Genomic DNA, 20,771 nt, shown 5'->3' on the forward strand with positions numbered 1-20,771 from the left:
TCATCAAGACTCTTGGAAGAATGTTCTGTGGACAGATGAGTCAAAAGTATAACTTTTTGGGCGACATGGGTCCCATTTATGCCTATATGTAAACATGGGCCTCAAAATGGGCCTCAGGATCTCGTCACAGTATTTCTGTGCATTCAAATTCAGTTTGTTGTCCGTAGCTTATACCTGCCCTTACCATAACCCCCCCGCCACCATGGGGTATTTCGTTGACATCAGCAAACCGCTCGCCCACACGACACCATACTCGTCTGTGGTTGTGAGGCCAGTTGGACGAATTGACAAATTCTCTAAAATGACGTTGAGGGCGGCTTATGATATATAAATTAATATTAGATTACCTGACAACAGCTCTGGAGGACATTCCTGCAGTCAGCAATCCAAATGCACGCTCCCTCAAAACTTGAGATCTGTGATAATGTGTTGTGTGACAAAACATCACATTTTAGAGTGGCCTTTTATTGTCCCCAGCACAAGGTGCACCTTTGTAATGATCATGCTGTTTAATCAGATTCCTGCTATGCTACACCTGTCAGGTGGATGGTTTATCTTGGCAAAGGAGAAATGCTCACTAACAGGGATGTAACCACATTTGTGCGCCAAATTTGAGAGAAATAAGCTTTTTTGTGCGTATGGAACATTTCTGGGATCTTTATTTCAGCTAATGAAACATGGGACCAACACTTTACATGTTGCGCTTATATTTTTGTTCAGTGTAGGATAGGTTTTGACTAGAAAACAGTATATACAACCTCCCGAGTGGCACTGCGCTCTAAGGCACTGCATCGCAGAGTCGTCACTAAAGACGCGGGTTCAATCCAAGGCTCTGTCATAACCGGCCATGGCCGTGATTCCCATAGGGCAACGCACAATTGGCCCAGCGTCGTCAGGGTTATGGGAGGGTTTGACCGGGGGGGCTTTACTTGCGGGCTCTAGCGACTCCTTGTGGTGGGCCGGGTGCCTGCAGGCTGTCCTCGGTCATCAGGCGAACAGTGTTTCCTCGGACACATTGGTGCAGGTTAGCTGGCGGGTGTTAAGAAGCGCGGTTAGGCGGGTCATGTTTCGGAGGACGCATGACTCGAGCCCGTTGGGGAGTTGCAGCAATGAGACTGGATTACAATTGGATATCATGAAATTGGGGCGAACAGTATATACATGTGCAGTTGGTAAAACATGTAAATATTATTAAAGTGACCAGTGTTCCATGACTATGTACATAGGGCAGCAGTCTAACCAAGTGATAGCCGGCTAGTGCCTGTGACTAAAGTTCAGAATCAAATCAAAATGTATTTGTCTCGTGCGCCGAATACAGTGAAATACTTACTTACAAGCTCTAACCAATAGTGCGGTGGGAAAAAAAGTATGTTTGTGTGTGTAGGTAAGTAAAGAAATAAGACAACAGTAAAAAGACATTTGAATATAAGAGTAGTAAGGCTATATACAGACACCGGTTAGTCAGGCTTATTGAGGTAGTATGTACATGTGGGTGTGGTTAAAGTGACTATGCATATATGATGGCCAGAGAGTAGCAGTAGCATAAAAAAGAGGGGTTGGCGGGTGGTGGGACACAATGCAGATAGCCCGGTTAGCCAATGTGCGGGAGCACTGGTTGGTCGGGCCAATTGAGGTATTATGTACATGAATGTATAGTTAAAGTGACTATGCATATAAGATATACAGAAAAAAAAAAAAAACATAATAGCACAATTGGTTAGGAGACCGTAAAAAGGTGGCCATCTCCTCCGGCGCCATTTCTCCTCCGGCGCTGATACTGGGCTGAGGATAGTGGCTATTGGTGACTAACAGTCTGATGGCCTTTCATGCACCTGTAATGACCTCGCCTTCTGGATGGTAGCGGGGTGAACAGGGCATGGCTTGGGTGGCTGAGGTCCTTGATGATCTTCTTGGCCTTCCTGTGACACCGGGTGCTGTACATGTCCTGGAGGGCGGGCAATGTAGCCCCGGTGATGCGTTGGGCAGACCGCACCACCCTTTGTTGCGCCTTCTTCACCACAATGTCTGTCTGGGTGGACCATTTCAGATTGTTAGTGATGTGTACGCTGAGGAACTTGAAGCTTTTCACCTTCTCCAAATCAAATAAAATGTTGTTTGTCACGTGCCGAATACAACAAGTGTAGACCTTACCGTGAAATGCTTACTTACAAGCCCTTAACTAACAATGCAGTTCAAGAAATAGAGTTAAGAAAATATTTACTAAATAAACTAAAGTGAAAAAATTTAACAGTAACACAAGAATATACTATAACAATAATGTGGCTATATACAGGGGGTACCGGTAGCCGAATCACTGTGCGGGGGTACAGGTTAGTCGAGGTAATTTGTAAAGTGACTATGCATAGATAATAAACAGCGAGTAGCAGCAATGTAAATAGTCCAGGTGGCTATTTTATTAATTGTTCAGCAGTGACTTGGGGGTAGAAGCTGTTAAGGAGTCTCTTAGTACTAGACTTTGCACTCCGGTACCATTTGCCGTGCGGTAGCAGAGAGAACAGCTTTGACTTGGGTGACTGGAGTCTTTGACAGTTTTTTGAGGCCTCCTCTGACACCGCCTAGTATATAGGTACTGGATGTCAGGAAGTGATTACTGGGCCGTACGCACTACCCTCTGTAGCGCCTTACGGTCAGATGCGAGAAGTTGCTATACCAGGCGGTGATGCAACCGGTAATGATGCTCTCGATGGTGCAGCTTTAGAACTTTTTGAGGATCTGGGTACCCATTACAAATCTTTTCAGTCTCCTGATGGGTAAAAGGTGTTGTCATGCCCTCTTCACAACTGTCTTGGTGTGTTTGGACCATGATAGTTCGTTGGTGATGTGGACACCAAGGAACTTGAAACTCTCGACCTCGACCTGCCCCGTTGATGTTAATGGGGGCCTGTGTGATGTTAATGGGGGCCTTGCTCACGTTGAGGGAGAGTTTATCTTCCTGGCACCACACTGCCAGGTCTCTGGCCTCCCTATAGGCTGTCTCATCATTGTCGGTGATCAGGCCTACCACTGTTGTGTCATCAGAAAACTTAATGATGGTGTTGGAGTCGTGCTTGGCCACGAAGTCGTTGGTGAACAGGGAGTACAGGAGGGGATTAAGCACTCACACCTGATGGGCCCCAGTGTTGAGGATCAGCGTGGCAGAAGTGACGTTAGTGCTACAGGGCGGTAATCATTTAGGCAGGTTACCTTCGCTTTCTTGGGCAGAGGGACTATGGTGGTCTGTTTGAAACATGTAGGTATTACAGACTCGGTCAGGGAGAGGTTGAAAATGTCAGTGAAGTCACTTGCCAGTTGGTCCGCACATGCTTTGAGTACACTTCCTGGTAATATGTTTGGCCCCACGGCTTTGTGAATGTTGAGCTGTTTAAAGGTTTTGCTCACATCGTGATCACCTAGTCGTCCGGAACAGCTGGTGCTCTCATGTATGCTTCAGTGTTGCTTGCCTCAAAGCAAGCGTAAAAGGCATTTCGCTTGTCTGGTAGACTCGCGTCACTGGGCAGCTCATGGCTGGGTTTCCCTTTGTAGTCCGTAATATTTTTCAAGCCCTCCCACATCAAATCTAATTTATTTATAAAGCCCTTCTTACATCAGCTGATATCTCAAAGTGTTGTACAGAAACCCAGCCTAAAACCCTAAACAGCAAGCAATGCAGTTACAGAAGCACGGTGGCTAGGAAAAACTCCCTAGAAAGGCCAGAACCTAGGAATAAACCTAGAGAGGAACCAGGCTATGAGGGGTGGCCAGTCCTCTTCTGGCTGTGCCGGGTGGAGATTATGACAGAACATGGCAAAGATGTTCAAATGTTCATAGATGACCAGCAGGGTCAAATAATAATAATCACAGTGGTTGTCGAGGGTGCAACAGGTCAGCACCTCAGGAGTAAATGCCAGTTGGCTTTTCATAGCCGATCATTCAGAGTATCTCTACCGCTCCTGCTGTCTCTAGAGAGTTGAAAACAGCAGGTCTGGGACAGGTAGTACGTCCGGTGAACAGGTCAGGGTTCCACAGCCGCAGGCAGAGAACAGCTGAAACCGGAGCAGCAGCACGGTCTTGTCACACAGGACACCGGATAAGACAGGAGAAATACTCCAGATATAACAGACTGATCCTAGCCCCCCGACACATAAACTACTGCAGCATAAATACTGGAGGCTGAGATAGGAGGGGTCGGGAGACACTGTGTCCCCATCCGACGATACCCCCAGACAGGGCCAAACAGGCAGGATATAACCACACCCACTTTGCCAAAGCACAGACCCCACACCACTAGAGGGATATCTTCAACCACCAACTTACCGTCCTGAGACAAGGCCGAGTATAGCCCACAAAGACCTCCGCCACGGCACAACCCAAGGGGGGGGGCGCCAACTCACATCCGACGAGCGTCAGAGCCGGTGTAGTAGGATTCAATCTTAGTCCTGTATTGATGCTTTGTCTGTTGGATGGTTCGTCTGAGGGCATAGCGAGATTTCTTATGAGCGTCCGGATTAGTGTCCTGCTCCTTGAAAACTGCAGCTCTACCCTTTAGCTCGGTGCGGATGTTGCCTGTAATCCATGGCTTCTGTTTGGGAAATGTACGTACCGTCACTGTGGGGATGACGTTGTTGATGCACTTATTGATGAAGCCGGTGACTTAGGTGGATGAATCCCGGAACATATTCCAGTCTGTGCTAGCAAAACAGTCCTGTAGCTTAGCATCCACGTCATCTGACCACTTCCATATTGAGCGAGTCACTGGTACTTCCTGCTTTAGGGGGGTATAATTATGGTCAGATTTTACCAAATGGAGGGCGAGGCAGAGCTTTGTATGCGTCTCTGTGTGTGGAGTAGAGGCAGTATAGAGTTTTTTTTATGCTGGTTGCACATTTGACATGCTGGTAGAAATTAGGTAAAACGGTTTTAAGTTTGCCTGCATTGAAGTCCCCGGCCACTAGGAGCGCCACTTCTGGATGAGCATTTTCTTGTTTGCTTATGGCCTTATACAGCTTGTAGAGTGCGGTCTTTGTGCCAGCATCGGTGGTGGTAAATAGACGGCTACGAATAATATAGATGAGAACTCTCGGTTGATGGTGTGGTGTACAGCTTATCATGAGGTATTCTACCTCAGGCGAGCAATACCTCAAGACTTCTTTAATATTAGACATCGCGCACCAGCAGTTATTGACAAATAGGCACACACCCCCGCCTCTTGTCTTACCAGACGTAGCTGCTCTGTCCTGCCGATGCACGGAGAAGACAGCCAGGTCTTTATTATCCTTGTTGTCGTTCAGCCACGTCTCAGTGAAACATAAGATATTAGTTTTTAATGTCCCGTTGGTAGGATAGTCTTAATCGCAGATCGTCCAGTTTGTTTTCCAATGATTGCACGATGGCCAATAATACGGAGGGAAGTGGTGGTTTACCTACTCGTCAGCAAATTCTTACAAGGCTCCCCGCCCTCCTCCCCCTTTTCCTCCGTTTTTTTCTTCACGCTGATGACAGGGATTTGGGCCTTGTCTTGACAAAGCAGTGTATCCTTTTTGTCTGCCTTTTATTTTACATTTTTTAACCCTTATTTTACCAGGTAAGTTGACTGAGAACACATTCTCATTTACAGCAATGACCTGGGGAATAGTTACAGCGGAGAGGAGGAGGGATGAATGAGCCAATTGTGAGCTGGGGATGATTAGATGGCCATGATGGTATGAAGGCCAGATTGGGAATTTAGCCAGGACACCGGGGTTAACAACCCTACTCTTAAGATAAGTGCCATGGGATCTTTAGTGACCAAAGAGAGTCAGGACACCCTTTTAACGTCCCATCTGAAAGACGGCACCCTACACAGGGCAATGTCCCCAATCACTGCCCTGGGGCATTGGGATATTTTTTTAGACAAGAGGAAAGGGTGCCTCCTACTGGCCCTCCAACACCACTTCCAGCAGCATCTGTTCTCCCATCCAGGGACTGACCAGGACCAAACTCATTAACGAAAAAAATCTTTGTCCAGTTTGAGGTGAGTAAACACTGTTCTGATGTCCAGAAGCTCTTTTCGGTCCTAAGAGACGGTAGCAGCAACATTATGTACAAAATGAGTTTCAAACAATGTGAAAAAACAAACTAAATAGCACAGTTGGTTAGGAGCCCGTAAAACGGCAGCCATCCCCTCCGGCGCCATTATCCCTGCTGTCTCCTGAAGTCCATGAACAGCTCTGTCGTTTTGTTGACGTTGAGGGAGAGGTTATTTTTCTGGCACCACTGCTTCACTGCCCTCACCTCCTCCCTCTAGGCTGTCTAGTCATCGTTGGTAATCAGGACTAACACTGTTGTGTCGATATCAGCCTTCAATATGGAAGAGATAGCTTCTCTCCATCTTTATGGTTGAATAACACACAATTGCATAATTAGGAAATTGTACTGCTTCCCACGATGCAAGATGGCATTGATTTACCCCAGCGAAGATGGGCTACAGTAATTTGCAGAGGTCTCCGTGCTATTCACTCCCTCTAATGAAAATGAACACAATTAGGTTAACATACGAACAGATGCCATTCAAAACACATGAGTGGGCCCGACAAGGGACATTCCCCCTCGCAACCCCACACAGCGTTTATTAATGCGTAATTGTCCGCCCCTTGATTGCGTGAGACAAGCATTCGCTGCAGGTGTGCCATTGGCTTCCAACGGCCATTGTTAGCTTGGTGCCGTTGCCAGAGACTGTAATTGTTTTCCTCAGCTCTTCTTTTCCTCCTCTCCGCCTCCTAAGAGGGGCCCCCATCAATATAATTTCTCATATCATGCAGCTGGCAGATTTGGGAGAGGTAGGGGGGTTTCTAATTCTTTGCGCAGCAAGTGTCGGGCACCATCCCATTGATGTGCGGGTGACAGAGGGATGCCCAGCGCCTCGCTAAGAGTCGCCTACTATCTGCCAGGGCGATTAATGGGGGGGGGGGTCACTCCTCTGTGCTGTTCATTAGCTTTTAATTGGAGTCAACCACCCCCAGTGCTCTTTTAGCAGTGGGAGATGTGTGTGCTTTAGTTATTGTTATTGTGCTGTAGTGTCACATCATTCACCCATCTCCACCCTTATTTCATACATCTCTGGAATGATTGAGTAAGAGGGATTTTAATCAGAACGAAAGCTCTACCTGTGTTTTGTCCTCTAGTTTTTATTGACATACCGCCTTGCGCTACGGGGCCTAGTCATAAGAGGTGTGGATATTTAGTTTATCAACCTCAATCTGTTTTTGCCTTTGGATATGCAAAACTTAAGGGGATGCACTATTATTGAGTTTCGAAGGGCTCAGGATGAGAAAGTTTGGCTTGGTCTTCCCAGACCTTTCCTACCCTCCGAGCAGGAGAGAGCCATTTGGGAGATTTGACCGGATTACTTTCCACTCCTCTCCAATATGTAAAGCTGTGGCTGGTAGGGAAATCCACAGCCCAAAGTACAGTATACTTTAAGAGCTCTATTAGCCAGATTGTTGGACGTGCTACCTGTCCCAGACCTGCTGTTTTCAACTCTCTAGAGACAGCAGGAGCAGTAGAGATACTCTTACTGATCGGCTATGAAAAGCCAACTGACATTTACTCCTGAGGTGCTGACGTGCTGCACCCTCGACAACTACTGTGATTATTATTATTTGACCATGCTGGTCATTTATGAACATTTGAACATCTTAGCCATGTTCTGTTATAATCTCCACCCGGCACAGCCAGAAGAGGACTGGCCACCCCTCAGAGCCTGGTTCCTCTCTAGGTTTCTTCCTAGGTTTTGGCCTTTCTAGGGAGTTTTTCCTAGCCACCGTGCTTCTACACCTGCATTGCTTGCTGTTTGGGGTTTTAGGCTGGGTTTCTGTACAGCACTTTGAGATATCAGCTGATGTAAGAAGGGCTTTATAAATACATTTGATTTGATTTGATTGTTCTGTTTTCCTCATTGACTTGAGTGAGGTTCTTATACTACCCCCCACGTGCTAGTTTGCCACTCCCACACCTCTCTTTTGGTTAAAGGATTAATTGGCCTGTTGCCTGCCTGCCTCTCCCCTCCCCTCCACATGTCTGTGTATGTCTGCTGTGTCATATCCACCTGAGCAAATTTTCAGAGGTGTGTTTATACTCCGCTGTCTAAGGGGATAAAAACGAGACACTGGAGGTGAAAAACTCCACCTCTGGAGTTTTTAGCACTTAGCTTGACTAGGGAGGGATATTTTCTGTCTGTCAGGTAGTCCCAGTATTTTAATGCAGCCTCCGCTCCAAGAACTCTGGGACAATTCTTATTCTGCCCGGTATACAAGCCACAGTGACTCAACAGGGAAACTCACTCAGCTTCCTATATTTGAAGTCAATAAGCTTCCACTGCGTTTGATACAACATCACTGGAATAGCAGGTAGCGTGGAGTGCTGCTTTTTGTAAGGAAACCTTGCTTAATATTTGCTCCAGTCGAGCCTGTTTGGAGGGTGGCAAGCAGGGAAAGTATAGATCTTATTATCGCTGCCAAGTTTTTAATGAGCTATTGACACCGATGAACCCAAACATCTGCTGGGCCCTTGCAGTTCATTATGGGATAAATCCAATTAAGTAGCACCACCACCGAGCTCGAGTTTGTCAGCTCCCGACGTGTGTGAAACTCATCAGTGGCACAAGCCCAGTTAGTAAGGCTCCCGCCGCAAGATAGTCCCCCCTATTTGTCTGTTCAGCCATTATTTTTTTCAAGCCTCTGTTTATAGGAATGGAATATGTTCTTTGTTAGAAATAATACCAAAAAAATAATAGAAGATTAATGGAATGTGTGTACAAATGCAGACCGCCTCAAGGCCGGGTTGGTTTGATTCTGAAATTGTTCCATGCTGGAACAAAAGCAATGCGGGTCGTTCCACGAAATGAGTCCCCTTTGGGTCGTGTAACTTTTGATTTCACTGAACTTTTACATTCTGTCATGAAGAACACATGTTCAACTTAATAAAAAACATGTTTCCCAATTCAAGAGGTTAAGTAAAAAAATATATATACTATAGTGAATTCCTATTAAGTTCCCCAAAAAGTAACAGGGTTGACGATTTCATCTTAAATCAGCCATAAATCCCCTTGTGACAGAGGTACTGAAGCTTGTTGTGTGTAACAGGGGTGGGCAATTGATTGAAAGCTTCTTCTTTTTTTTTATGAAATTGTTAAAATAATTAAAATTCTGTCTATGGGTAACAGGTTTGACATGTTTGATTTTATTTATTTATTTAAGGAATAGTTTCACCAACAAGTAATTCAGTCCACATAAAAGGGTTGCCCATAAAATGAGGGACCAAAAAAATAATAATAATCACATGAAAAAATGTATGATCTTCAAAAATGACTTTGTCAAAGCAACAAAATAACTAGGGCTTTACAATGATGGTTGGTTAAAATCTTCCTAGAAGTCACAGAGACTACTCAGAGGGACATGTCAAAATGCTGAAATTGGCAATTTAAGTCTTTATTCATATAAAAAATCTGACGTGTTGAATTTTCCATGTGGTCTATATTAAAGGGCACTTCATTTAATATAACAGGCTTTTAAAATGCAATATTGGTGCACGATTTCTACTTAAAATATCAAAGGAACGCAAAAGGGAACCATTTTGTGGACTTTCTTCTCCACACGTGTATCTATTTAATAAGGTGAAAAAGCCTTCTGGAGTCGAACAGAATACATTACAACAAAATATACTGAACAAAAAATAAATGCAACATGCAACAATATTTTTTTTTTACTGAGTTACAGTTCATATCAGGAAATCAGTCAATTGAAATAAATTAATTAGGCCCTAATCTATGGATTTCACATGACTGGGAATACAGATATGCATCTGTTGGTGACAGATACCTTTAAAACAAAATGGGCCCCATCATCTTGTCACGGTATCTCTGTGCATTCAAATTGATAAAATACAATTGTGTTCGTTGTCCGGAGATTAAGCCTGCCCATACCATAACGCCACCGCCACCACTCTTTTCACAACGTTGACATCAGCTAACCGCTCGCGCACACGATGCCATACACGTGGTCTGCGGTTGTGAGGCAGGTTGGAGGGACTGCCAAATTCTCTAAAATTACTTTTGGTAGAGAAATTTACATTCAATTACCTGGCAACAGCTCTGGTGGACACTCCTGCAGTCAGCATACCAATTGCACGCTCCCTCAAAACTTGAGACGTCTGTGGCATTGTGGTGTTTGACAAAACTGTACATTTTAGAGTGTCCTTTTATTGTCCCCAGCACAAGGTGCACCTGTGTAATGATCATGCTGTTTAATCAGCTTCTTGATATGCCAGATCTGTCAGGTGGATGGATTATCTTGGCAAAGGAGAAATCCTCACTAACGTGGATGTAAACAAATTTGTGCACAACATTTGAGAGAAATAAGCTTTTGTGCATATGGACAATTTCTGCAATCTTTTATTTCAGCTCATGAAACATGGGACCAACACTTTACATGTTGCTTTTATATTTTTGTTCAGTGTACACTACCAGTCAAAGGTTTAAGAACCCCGACTCATTCAAGGGTTTTTCTTTATTTTTACAATTTTCTACATTGTAGAATAAAAGTGAAGACATCAAAACTATGAAATAACACATATGGAATCATGCAGTAACCAAAAAAGTGTTAAACAAATCAAAATGTATTTTATATTTGAGATTCTTCAAAGTAGCCACCCTTTGCCTTGATGACAGCTTTGCACAGGTAGTCACCTGGAATGCGTTTCAATTGACATGTGTGCCTTAAAAGTTAATTTGTGGAATTTCTTTCCTTAATGCATTTGAGCCAATCAGTTGTGTTGTGACAAGGTAGGGGGGTATACAGAAGATAGCCCAATTTGGTAAAAGACTAAGTCCATATTATAGTAAGAAAAGCTCAAATAAGCAAAGAGAAACGACAGTTCATCATTACTTAAAGACATGAAGGTCTGTCAATCCGGAAAATGTCTAAATCTGAAATGTTCTTCAAGTGCAAAGTCGCAAAAACCATCAAGTGCTATGATGAAACTGGCGCTCATGAGGACCGCCAAAGGAATGGAATACCCAGAGTTACCTCTGCTGCAGAGGATAAGTTCATTAGAGTTACCAGCCTCAGAAATTGCAGCCCAAATAAATGCTTCAGAGTTCAAGTAACAGACACATCTCAACATCAACTGTTCAGAGGAGGCTGCGTGAATCAGGCCTTCATGGTCTAATTTCTGCAAAGAAACCACTGCTAAAGGACACCAAAAAGAAGACTTGCTTGGGCCAAAAAACACGAGCAATGGACATTAGACCAGTGGAAATTTGTCCGTTGATCTGGAGTCCAAATTGGAGATTTTTGGTTCAAACCGCCATGTCTTTGTGAGACACGGTGTGGGTGAACGGATGATCTCCGCATGTGTATTTCCCAACGTAAAGCAGGGAGGAGGAGGTGTAGGGGTGCTTTGATGGTGACACTGTCTGTGATTTATTTATAATTCAATGCACACCTAACCAGCATCTGGTTTGGGTTTAGTGGGACTATCATTTGTTCTTCAACAGGACAATGACCAATACACTTCCAGGCTGTGTAAGAGATATTTGACCAAGAAGGTGAGTGATGGAATGCTGCATCAGATGACCTGGCCTCCACAACCCCCCGACTTCAACCCAATTGAGATGGTTTGGGATGAGTGAATGAAAAGCAGCCAACAAGTGCTCAGCATATGTGGGAGCTCCTTCAAGACAGTTGGAAAAGCATTCCAGGTGAAGCTTGCTGAGAGAATGCCAAGAGTGTGCAAAGCTGTCATCAAGGCAAACGGTGGCTATTTGAAGAATCTCAAAAATCAAATATATTTTGATTTGTTAAACACTACCTTGAATGAGTAGGTCTTCTAAAACATTTGACCGGTAGTGTATATTACAACTGTTCCTCTTTGTCTAATGTACTGAAGTAAAGTACAGTTTAAATATACCCCTTTACACAGAAGATGATCAACTATAGGCACTTCATCAATCTACTTTCTTCTTCTTAACGCCAAGCTGATTTCTTCAGTCAGTGTAGAAACTCATCATGCCACTACTCCCCAAGCTCCCTCCTGTCTCACCTTTGGCAAAGATAATTAACATGGGTGCACTGTTCCGAAAAACGACGTGAAAGCAACTGCCCTGTCAAAGCACGCCTTATGAATCACAGGGAGTTTGGGACAGGTACCAACTAAGCTCTGACATCCCATGATCCATGAATGTACTTTATTGACAAGCCAAACATACAAATCTCTTTAAGTACCTCTCCCTTGGAGAAATATGCTGGCAAACTCGTCCACTTGTCCCCCCCTGGGGAGATGGAAAGTGCTACAGATATACCGACGGTATTCTGGGTGGGCTCCAGTAAAGGGAAGGTGACCCTTGTATACACCACAAGATGGCCGCCGACTTTGAGTGTTGTTGACGTGAAGAAACATTTGGAAAGATGTATTGCTGCCCATTGTGATGTGATCCTCGTAGTAAAATTAAAGAATGTGTGTTTCAGTCTGGAAAAACTAAAGGGATATGGCACCAGTGAACCCAATTGGTTATGGTTAGGGTTAGAGTTATGGGTTGGCATGCCAGTCACATCTGTAAGTCACACCTGTTTTATTTACCCCAGCTTTTAGCTCTGGAAGGTCAATTGAAAATGTTCAATAGCCTTGGTTACATCCTAAATGAAACCCTCTTTTTTTATTTAGTGCACTACTTATGACAAGAGCCCTATGGGCCCTGGTCAAAATAGTGCACTATAATGGAAATAGGATGCCATTTGAGACACAGCCCTAGTCAACACCAAGTATGCTTAAAATTTTGAGTTGAAGTCATAGCAGAGGTCCTTAGATTTCCCTCAAATCTCTTTTGACATCATTCATAAGCTATGAAAAAAGCCCACTGGCATATGCTCATTTCAGACACACAAGTTGCAGCTAGTATTACAAACTGTCAGTCAGAACCGAAAGCAATGAAAGTGATGGAGAAATGTAATCCTCCATTTCAGCAGATACAAGCACCATTTCTTAATTTCTTTACCTTCAAGCTTGAATCAAATGTATTTTGACAACAGGTGTAGACTAACAGTGCAATGCTTACTTATGGGCTCTTCCCAACAATGTAGAGAGAAAGAAAATAGAGAAATAGAAAAGTAAAACAAATAATAATACAAGTAAAAATAAATACACAATGAATAACGATAACTTGGCTATATACACAGGGTACCAGTACAGAGTTGATGTGCATGGGTACGAGGTAATTGAGGTAGATACTGTATGTACATATAACTAGGAATAAATTGACAGATAATGAATAGTAGCAGCAGCATATGTGATTAGTCAAAAAAGTTAGTGCAAAAAGGGTCAATACAGATAGTCTGGGTAGCTATTTGGTTAACTAATTAACTATTTATCAGTCTTATGGCTTGGAGTAGAAGCTGTTCAGGGTCCTGTTGGTTTCAGACTTGGTGAATCAGTACCGCTTGACATGCGGTAGCAGAGAGAACAGTCTATGACTTGGGTGGCTGGGGTCTTTTAAGATTTTTAGGGCCTTCCTCTGACACCGCCTGATATAGTTGTGGGTGAACAGGGAATACAGGAGGGGACTAAGCACGCACCCCTGAGGGGCCCCCGTGTTGAAGGTCAGCGTGGTGGATGTGTTGTTGCCTACTCTCATCACCTGGGGCGGCCCATCAGGATGTCCAGGATCCAGTTGCAGGAGGAGGTATTCATTTCCAGGGTCCTTAGCTTAGTGATGAGCTTTGAGGGCACTATGGTGTTGAACGCTGAGCTTTAGTCAATGAACATCCTTATCACATCTGTGTTCCTCTTGTTCAGGTGGGAAAAGGCAGTGTGGAGTGCAATAGAGATGACGTCTTCTGTGGTTCTATTGGGGCGCTATGCGAATTGGAGTGGGTCCAGGGTGTCTGCGATGATGGTGTTTATGTGAGCCATGACCAGTCTTCCAAAGCATTTCATGGCTACAGATGTGAGTGCTACAGGGCAATAGTAATTTGACAGGTTACCTTGGCGTTCTTGGGCACAAGGACAATGGTGGTCTGCTGGAAACATGAAGTTATTACAGACTGGGTCAGGGAGAGGTTTAAAATGTCAGTGAAGATACTTGCAAGCTGGTCAACACATGCTTTGAGTAAGCGTCCTGGAAGTCCATCTGGCCCTGCGGCCTTTTGAATGTTAACCTGTTTAAAGATTTTACTCACATCGGCTACGGAGAGCGTGATCACACAGTTGTCCAGAACAGCTGATGCTCTCATGCATGGTTCAGTGTTTCTTGCCTCGAAGCAAGCATAGAAGGCATTTAGCTCGCCTGGTAGGCTTGCGTCACTGGGATGCTTACGGCTGTGTTTCCCTTTGTAATCTGTGATATTTTGCAAGCCCTGCCACATCCAGCGAGCGTCAGAGCCAGTGTATTAGGATTCGATCATAGTCCTGTATTGATGCTTTGTCTGTCTGACGGTTCGTCAGAGGGCATAGCAGGATTTCTTATAAACATCATTTTCCTGCAGGGATGGGCAGCATTCATTTCATTTTATTGCCATGCATTATTGGCATTATTGGCGGTAGATAGCCTAGTGGTTAGAGCGTTGGGCCAATAACCGAAAGGTTGCTAGATCGGTAAAAATCTGTCGTTCTGCCCCTGAACAAGGCAGTTAACCCACTGTTCCTAGGCCGTAAATTGTAAATAAGAATTTGTTCTTAACTGACTTGCCCAGTTAAATAAAGGTTAAAAAAAAAAGAGCATAATTTCAAATATTATTTGCTTATCCTGTCAGTGATATTAAAAGGCTTGGTAAACACAGCATGTTTGAAGACAACGTTTAAGCTGTCACTGCCCACGCACGTCCGTCTCTCTGATGTGTCCCTCCCTGCCTGCCTGTCTTCCACATCTCATCATTAGTCTGTTGGAAAGTGTCTCTGGGCCCTCCTGCCGTGATGTTCTGATGGAACACAGACAACAAACAAAGAAGGGAGGGAGGTAGGAAGGGAGAATGTCTGCAAATTTCCCCCCACCTACACAGATGTTAACACAGTGGAATCTGTCTGGCTAGATAGGGACAGACCGGCAAACAGTTGTGGCGGCGGGCGCAAGTCACTGCTCACACCTTTCAGCACAACAGAAAATTCTCTCCTCTCTCTCTCTATTTCCCTCTTTCTCTCTCTCCCCCCTCATTTCATTAACCTGTTTGGTTGTTGTCTCTCTCATCGCTGGAAAAAGCTGCCCCAATCACTCGCTCTTTGCACTACTTTAACACTTCCCACTGTTTTTTGGTACACTCTCAGGCAATCTGAGCAGCATGCCGAGTGTCGAGCCTCTCTCCTGACTGAAAGCCTCAGCCCCAGGTTCTTATTAATGCAGCACCAGCACTCCGACTGAGAGAATGTCACTTTTGATGTCCCCCTACAGTTATTGGTGGGGGGTGAGCCGACTAATGAAGTAAAAGTAAAATGCCTTGAGCTGAAAGTCTGTGTGTCGAACGTCCCTCCCTCCCTTGGACATCACGTTGTGCAACTGTGTTTGTTTGTTTGTTGATGTCATGGGCGTTGGACATTGCATTTTCATCACTAATCATGTCCATGTTTTTTTAAAGGATAGAGTTTGGGATTTCTAGTTTTTTTCTGTTTGAACTTGTGATGGGGGTTTTTATTGATATAATGCCAGCTCCAGTGGATTATGCACTAGCCAAGCATTTTTCGAGAATGGTGAATTTACGTTATGGTGTACGTATTTACAGTACCAGTCAAAGTTTGGACTCACCTACACATTCAAAGGTTTTTCTTTATTTTTACTATTTTCTACGTTGTAGAATAATAGTGAAGACATCAAAACTATGAAATAACACATAAGTAGTAAGCAAAAAAGTGTTAAACAAATCAAAATATATTTTATATTTGAGGTTCTTCAAAGTAGCCTCCCTTTGCCTTGACAGCTTTGCACACCCTTGGCATTCTCTCAACAAGCTTTCCTGAAATGATTTTTCCAACAGTCTTGGAAAATATGCATTTGTTGGCTGCTTTTCCTTCACTCTGCGGTCTAACTCATCCCAAACCGTCTCAATTGGGTTGAGGTTGGGTGATTGTGGAGGCTAGGTCATCTGATGCAGCACTCCATCACTCTCCTTCTTGGTCAAATAGCCCTTACACAGCCTGGAGGTGTGTTGGGTCATTGTCCTGTTGAAAAACAATTGATCGTGTCTATTATTTGAACTCTGTGAAGCATTTATTTGGGCTGCTATTTCTGAGGCTGGTATTTCTAATGAACTTATCCTCTGCAGCAGTGTTAACTCTGGGTCTTCCTTTCCAGTGGTGGTCCTCATGAGAGCCAGTTTCATCATAGTGCTTGATGGTTTTTGCGACTGACCTTAATGTCTTAAAGTAATGATGGACTGTCGTTTCGCTTTGCTTATTTGAGCTGTTCTTGCCATAATATGGACTTGGTATTTTACCAAATCTTCTGTATACCACCCCTACCTTGTCACAACGCAACTGATTGTGTCAAACTCATTAAAAGGAAATAAATCCCACAAATTAACTCTTAACAAGGCACACCTGTTAATTTAAATGCATTCCAGGTGACTATCTCATGAGGCTGGTTGAGAGAGTGCCAAGAGTGTGCAAAGCTGTCATCAAGTCAAAGGATGGCTACTTTAAAGAATCTCAAATATAAAATATATTTAGATTTGTTAAGCACTTTTTTGGTTACTACATGATTCCATATGTGTTATTTCATAGTTTTGATGTCTTCACTATTATTCTACAATGTTGAAAATTGTAAAAATAAAGGAAAAACCCTTGAATGAGTAGGTGTGTCCAAACTTTTGACTGGTATTGTACATGGTAATTACTTGTCCAATAGGGGCAATGCGATTGCCTGTTAACATACTGTAGCCTCGCAATGAGGAAGGGCTAAACCGTGAGTTACGGCTTCTTAACTACTTGGAATGAATACCTAAACTTAATTAATGTTTTACATAACTTGGTTTATGACAGGCTTAGAGGTACACAAATACACTATCACTGGTATCAATAATGTCCTCATCACAATTGCCTTATTTCACTGCAGACCTAGGTCCAAATACTATTTTAAATCATTTCTAATACTTTATCTGTGCTTGATTATGCTGGCCTGACTTCATGCCAATACAACAGTCTCAAAGCTCAACCCTGCCAATCTGGCACTCTAGGCGGCCAAGCACAAACGCTCAAAGTATTTGAAAGATTTCAAGTGGTATTTTACCCCAGGTCTGTTTCGTTGTGTATTTTGTTTTCATGGTTTACTCATTAGTTTCTGTGTCTGTCATGTATTTGTTTTCTTCATCCAGATGCCCCCACCACTACCCCTATACCCACTACAGCTACCACCACAATTCCCACCACCACCACCATCTCTCTCCCTGAAGCCACTGCAGGTACAGTATAACCTCCCACCACCTCCCTGTGTTTGTGTGTGCGTGTGCTGGTTGTGCGTGCATTGTTTGTGTGCATATGCGTTACCCACCACACCACAAACACCACCACTTACAACATCCACACTGTGAGTGTGTGTGTATGTAAGCATGTTTATTCTACAGGTATCATTACCACCACCCTCTACTCATGGTAATGTATGACCTGACAACCCCCTAGTGTGTGAGGAAAATTGAAATATTTGCTGTCTGCCAGTCCTGATAAGATTGAGACGTATTGTTATGTTTTTATTGTTGATCTCTGGAAGTTTGCAACCAAATCCTGGGCTGGTAGATACCATGCAATCTCTACCAAGTCTGATTAAAAAATAGAGCATGTCTTGGTCTGGTACATAATAATGTCAGAAGTCTAACCCCGAAAATTGACATGATTTAGAAAATATGAGCAAATATGACAAATGCAGACATAATGGTGTTATCAGAATCGCAGGCCTTGGGCACCGACAGACGCTCCTGGCTCAGCACGTCCCAACATTCCAAACAGGTGTCAGTCATGAATAGACCAAGGCAAAAACAGGCCTAATCAGTCAGGATTCTTTTTCCAAACAATTTCCATAAAATTGAGACTGAGATCTAAAAAATAATAGTGGACATACAGTTGAAGTCGGAAGTTTACATACACCTTAGCCAAATACATTTAACCTCTCTGCGCACAGATCCCTTTAGCGGGATCATTTTCCTAAACAATCGCTGAATTGCAGGGCGCCAAATTCAAAAATATTACTAAAAATATTTATAATCATGGAATCACAAGTGAAATATACCAAAACACAGCTTAGCTTGTTGTTAATCCACCTATCATGTCAGATTTAGAAAATATGCTTTACAGCGAAAGCAATCAAAGCTTTTGTGAGTGTATCAATCAATGCTAGAACAGCTAGCCCCAAATTAGCATGGTCACGAAAGTCAGAAAAGCAATAAAATTAATGGCTTACCTTTGATAATCTTCGGATATTTGCACTCACGAGACTCCCAGTTACACAATAAATGTTCTTTTTGTTCAATAAATATTAGTTTTATAACAGAAAAACGCCATTTGGGTTGCGCGTTATGTTCAGAAAATCACAGCCTCGTTCCGCTCGACGAAAATTCCTAAAAGTATTGTAGAAACATATCAAATGTTTTTTATAATCAATCCTCAGGTTGTTTTTAACATACATAATCGATAATATTTCAACCGGACCGTAACCTATTCAATAAAAGAGAGAAAGAAAATATCGAGCTACCCCTCTCGCGCGCAGGAACTAATCAACTAGTTTTGAAAAATCTTTTTCAAAATAAAAGCCTGAAACTGTCTAAAGCCTGGTCCACAGCCTGAGGAAGTCATTGGAAAAGGAATCTGGTTGTTACCCCTTTAAATGGAAGAGGGACGGGCAATGAAACACAGATTTAAAAATAAATTAAAAATAAAAAAAACATTAAAAATAAAAATCACTTCCAGGTTAGATTTCCTCAGGTTTTCGCCTGCAAAATCAGTTTTGTTATACTCACAGACAATATTTTGACAGTTTTGGAAACTTTGGAGTGTTTTCTATCCTAATCTGTAAATTATATGCATATTCTACGATCTGGGCCTGAGAAATAGTCTGTTTACCTTGGGAACGTTATTTAAAAAAATATGACCCCTAGCGTCAAGAAGTTAAACTCAGTTTTTCACAATTCCTGACATTTAATCCTAGTAAAAATTCCCTGTTTTAGGTCAGTTAGGATCACCACTTTATTTTAAGAATGTGAAATGTCAGAATAATAGTAGAGAGAATGATTTATTTCAGCTTTTATTTCTTTCATCACATTCCCAGTGGGTCAGAAGTTTACATACACTCAATTAGTATTTGGTAGCATTGCCTTTAAATTGTTTAACTTGGGTCAAACGTTTCAGGTAGCCTTCCACAAGCTTCCCACAATAACTTGGGTGAATTTTGTCCCATTCCTCCTGACAGAGCTGGTGTAACTGAGTCAGGTTTGTAGGCCTCCTTGCTCGCACACTCTTTTTCAGTTCTGCCCACAAATTTTCTATAGGATTGAGGTCAGGGCTTTGTGATGGCCACTCCAATACCTTGACTTTGTTGTCCTTAAGCCATTTTACCACAACTTTGGAAGTATGCTTGGGGTCATTGTCCGTTTGGAAGACCCATTTGCGACCAAGCTTTAACTTCCTGACTGATGTCTTGAGATGTTGCTTCAATATATCCATATAATTATTCACCCTCATGATGCCATTTATTTTGTGAAGTGCACCAGTCCCTCTTGCAGCAAAGCACCCCCACAACATGATGCTGCCACCCCGTGCTTCACGGTTGGGATGGTGTTCTTCGGCTTGCAAGCCTCCCCCTTTTTCCTCCAAACATAACGATGGCCTAAAAGTTATATTTTTGTTTCCTCAGACCAGAGGACATTTCTCCAAAAAGTATGATCTTTGTCCCCATGTGCAGTTGCAAACTGTAGTCTGTCTTTTTCTATGGCGGTTTTGGAGCAGTGGCGGCTTCCTTGCTGAGCGGCCTTTCAGGTTATGTCGATATAGGACTCGTTTTACTGTGGGTATAGATACTTTTGTACCCATTTCCTCCAGCATCTTCACAAGGTCCTTTGATGTTGTTCTGGGATTTATTTGCACTTTTCGCACCAAAGTACGTGCATCTCTAGGAGACAGAATGCGTCTCCTTCCTGAGTGGTATGACGGCTGCGGGGTCCCATGGTGTTTATACTTGTGTACTATTGTTTGTACAGATGAACGTGGTACCTTCAGACGTTTGGAAATTGCTCCCAAGGATGAACCAGACTTGTGGAGGTCTACAATTTTTTTCTGAGGTCTTGGCTGATTTCTTTTGATTTTCCCATGATGTCAAGCAAAGAGGCACTGAGTTTGAAGGTAGGCCTTGAAATACATCCACAGGTACACCTCCAATTGACTCAAATTATGTCAATCAGAAGCTTCTAAAGCCATGACATAATTTTCGGGAATTTTCCAAGCTGTTTAAAGGCACAGTCATCTTAGTGTATGTATACTTCTGACCCACTGGAATTGTGATACAGTAAATTATAACTGAAATTATCTGTCTGTAAATTGTTGGGAAAATGACTTGTGTCATGCACAAAGTAGATAACCGACTATAGTTTGTTAACAAGAAATTTGTGGAGTGGTTGAAAAACAAGTTTTAATGACTCAAACCTAAGTGTACAGTATGTAAACTTCCGACTTCAACTGTATATAGCATCCACATTTACATCAAAGTGACAGGATCAGGGTAATTAACACTAGAAAAGCCTGGCTTCTTGGGGACCCCCCTTCAAGCCAAAACA

At 43.1% G+C, this 20,771-nt stretch overlaps 1 protein-coding gene across 5 annotated transcripts in view; it reads left to right on the plus strand.

The window, feature by feature from the left end:
• Positions 1-20,771, plus strand: part of LOC139537577 (cell adhesion molecule 1-like) — a 526,303-nt gene that overhangs the window by 445,862 nt on the left and 59,670 nt on the right. For 3 of the 5 annotated variants that reach the window (XM_071339048.1, XM_071339049.1, XM_071339052.1), the window contains one exon: positions 17,328-17,414. The exons of the other annotated variants lie outside the window; for them this stretch is intronic. In XM_071339048.1, coding sequence (XP_071195149.1) covers positions 17,328-17,414 — 87 coding nt within the window. The remainder of the gene's footprint in view (positions 1-17,327; positions 17,415-20,771) is intronic. 5 annotated transcript variants of the gene reach the window in all.

Source organism: Salvelinus alpinus, chromosome 13 (genome assembly GCF_045679555.1).
Source record: "Salvelinus alpinus chromosome 13, SLU_Salpinus.1, whole genome shotgun sequence".
NCBI classification, from domain to species: domain Eukaryota; kingdom Metazoa; phylum Chordata; class Actinopteri; order Salmoniformes; family Salmonidae; genus Salvelinus; species Salvelinus alpinus.